The 3225-nt window shown below is 41.2% G+C and overlaps 1 protein-coding gene across 1 annotated transcript; it reads left to right on the plus strand.

The window, feature by feature from the left end:
- The first annotated feature begins 1317 nt into the window (after positions 1–1317).
- Positions 1318–2793, plus strand: TMEM200A (transmembrane protein 200A). Its single transcript, XM_057740238.1, has one exon. The coding sequence runs from the start codon at positions 1318–1320 to the stop codon at positions 2791–2793; it is 1476 nt and encodes a 491-aa protein (XP_057596221.1).
- Positions 2794–3225: the final 432 nt, after the last annotated feature.

Below are 3225 nucleotides of genomic sequence, written 5' to 3' on the forward strand. Positions count from 1 at the left end.
TTTCAGCACCTTCAGAGATGTATTTTAGGATAAATAATCTGCCCTCAGCGTGTAAACTTGATTGTGGAAAAAGAGAAATGGAGTTTGGAAGACCAGTGGGAGGTTATTGTACTGGTCTAGTAAAAGTTATAAGAACTGCATTAGGCTGGGAAGAGCAGGATTGGAATGAAGGGGTAGAATTGAGGGACATTCTATGGTGAAAATTTCTAGGATTTAGAACCTGATTGGAAGATGAGAGGGAGAAGAAAAGGAGGACTTAAAGGTAACTATGAAGAGTCAAGCCTGAGAAATGAGACCATTGAAAAAGTCAGACAAGTCAAGCAGTGCTGGTAGAAGGTGAGCTCACTCTGGGTGGTGTGCCTTGGAAGGGGAGTTCAGCTTTGCTGGAGGAGCAAGAATGTACCTATATATGTTCCCCAGTGGAGAGCTAGAAAGGTGAAATTGAAACTCAGGCTACAGTTTGAAGTACACACTTGGGACTCATTAGCATAAAGGACATGGTGAAAAGTGTAGGAGGGAAGATGAACGCCAAGGGAGAGCATAAAGAGAAGATGGCCAAGGACAGGACACTCTGGGGGCAGGTGGTCTACTTTTAGGTGAGGGAAGAGGAGCCAAAGTCAAAATAGTCAGCGAGGTCAGAGAGGAGCCAAGAAGACTCAGTGTCATAAAAACCTGGACAAGAGAGGGTTTCAAGAAAGGAGGAGTCAGTTAATAGCCATGGAAAGAAAGAAGTGAGGAAAATGAGAGTTGAGCAGGAACAGTGAAATGTGGTAGGCAAGGGTTCACTGGTGACTCTCCCAAGAGTGGTCTTAGACCTGTGAGTTGTATTTTGTTTGTAAATGGAATGTATTCTATTTGTAAATCTAGAGTTCTGGGTTTTTCTATTTTTTTAAAATAAGAGATAATGAAAGATGATGATGATGATGGGGTGTGTGTGTGTGTGTGAGAGAGAGAGAGAGAGGAAGAGAGGGGAGGGGAAAGAGAGAAAGAGAGAAAAAATGAATATGTGTATCTTGTGACTAAGGAACTGTTTTATTTAATAACTGAAAATTATTTAAGTAAAATATACCTTGAGCTCACATTTCATTAATAATAGAAACACTAATTCAGCCAAAAAAGGAAATCTCCAGAATTTTATTAGCCAATAAGCAAAACTTCTACCCAAAATATATCAATTAAAAAGATATTCTTCTGCCCCATTGCGTTACATGAAACAACAACAAAAATATAGAAACAGTTGCTGCACTGATGAGCATACCTGAGAACATGCTTAAATTATCATCTTTTTCTCTTCTCTTCAGAATAAAAGACTGAGCTATGATCGCAACTGGTGGAGTGATAACTGGCCTGGCTGCCTTGAAAAGGCAAGACTCTGCCAGATCGCAGCATCATGTCAACCTCAGCCCATCGCCTGCTGCCCAGGAGAAGAAACCAGTCAGACGTCGACCTCGGGCCGATGTTGTGGTTGTTCGAGGCAAAATCCGACTTTATTCCCCGTCTGGTTTTTTCCTCATTTTAGGAGTCCTTATTTCCATTGTGGGAATTGCAATGGCAGTCCTTGGATATTGGCCTCAAAAAGAACATTTTATCGATGCTGAGACGACATTGTCAACAAACGAAACTCAGGTCATCCGGAACCAAGGCGGTGTGGTGGTTCACTTCTTTGAGCAGCATTTGCATTCTGATAAAATGAAAATGCTTGGCCCTTTCACAATGGGGATTGGCATTTTCATTTTCATTTGTGCTAACGCCATTCTTCATGAGAACCGTGACAAAGAAACCAAAATCATACACATGAGGGATATCTATTCCACAGTCATCGACATCCACACGCTAAGAATCAAAGAGCAAAAGCATATGAATGGCATCTACACTGGTTTAATGGGAGAAACAGAAGTAAAACAGAATGGGAACTCCTGTGCCTCAAGACTGGCAGCAAATACCATTGCTTCTTTTTCAGGTTTTAGGAGCAGTTTTCGGATGGACAGCTCTGTCGAGGAGGATGAGCTTGTGATAAATGAAAGTAAGAGTTTTGGGCATCTTGTGCCACCTTTGCTCTCTGACAGCTCTGCCTCTGTTTGTGGCCTCTATCCACCTCCTTCCAGGACAACTGATGATAAGACCAGTGGTCCTAAGAAATGTGAAACCAAGTCAATTGTGTCATCGTCCATCAGTGCTTTTACATTGCCTGTGATCAAGCTTAATAACTGCGTTATTGATGAACCCAGTATAGATAACATCACTGAGGATGCCGATAACCTCAAAAGTAGGTCGAGGAATTTGTCGATGGACTCCCTTATGGTCCCTTTGCCCAATACCAGTCAGCCCTTCCAGCCAGTCAGTATGATGCTCCCAAGGAATAACTCCGTTGGGGAGTCATTGTCAAGTCAGTACAAGTCCTCTGTGGCCCTTGGACCTGGGGCTGGACAGCTCTTGTCTCCTGGGGCTGCTAGAAGACAGTTTGGGTCCAACACGTCCTTGCATTTGCTCTCGTCACACTCAAAATCCTTAGACTTAGAGCGGGGTCACTCTACCTTAACGGTCCAGGCAGAACAACGAAAACATCCAAGTTGGCCTCGGTTGGATCGAAGCAACAGCAAAGGTTACATGAAATTAGAGAACAAAGAGGACCCAGTGGAGAGGCTGCTTGTTCCCCAAGCTGCAGTCAAGAAAGACTTTACCAATAAGGAGAAGCTTCTTATGATTTCAAGATCTCACAATAATTTGAGTTTTGAACATGATGAGTTTTTGAGTAACAACTTGAAGCGGGGAACTTCTGAAACAAGATTTTAATGTTGAAAAAAATATCTTATTTTACAAGGCTATATATTTTAAACCTATTTCGCCAGTGTTTCCTTGCCTTGGTTATAAGCCTTTTTATTCAAATGGTTTGTAGTGTGTTAGACCTGGCTGCTTAATTCTGTAATGGAGATGGTTATATGTTTGGATTACTTATGATTGAGGTACTCTATATTACTATTTTTTCCATTCCCTTGAAAGCATGGTCTCTTTTATTAATACAAAGACAAAATATTTCCATCCAAATTAAAGTTCCTTTTCTTTAAAGTTCTTTCATTAATGGTCATATTCATAGAGCAAAGTGTCCTGTTTAGAAAAGGCAGGGTACCAAAGTGTAGACTAGCAGTGCCAAATTCAATGCAAATCTTAGGTGTCATTTTCTGAATAATTGCTTTTATATAGGATTGGGTGAATTATTTAAAAGGA

Source organism: Hippopotamus amphibius, chromosome 6 (genome assembly GCF_030028045.1).
Source record: "Hippopotamus amphibius kiboko isolate mHipAmp2 chromosome 6, mHipAmp2.hap2, whole genome shotgun sequence".
NCBI lineage: Eukaryota > Metazoa > Chordata > Mammalia > Artiodactyla > Hippopotamidae > Hippopotamus > Hippopotamus amphibius.

Excerpts from the sequence above, each read along its gene's own strand:
- TMEM200A (XM_057740238.1), top strand. The coding sequence starts at position 1,318 with ATGATCGCAACTGGTGGAGTGATAACTGGCCTGGCTGCCTTGAAAAGG.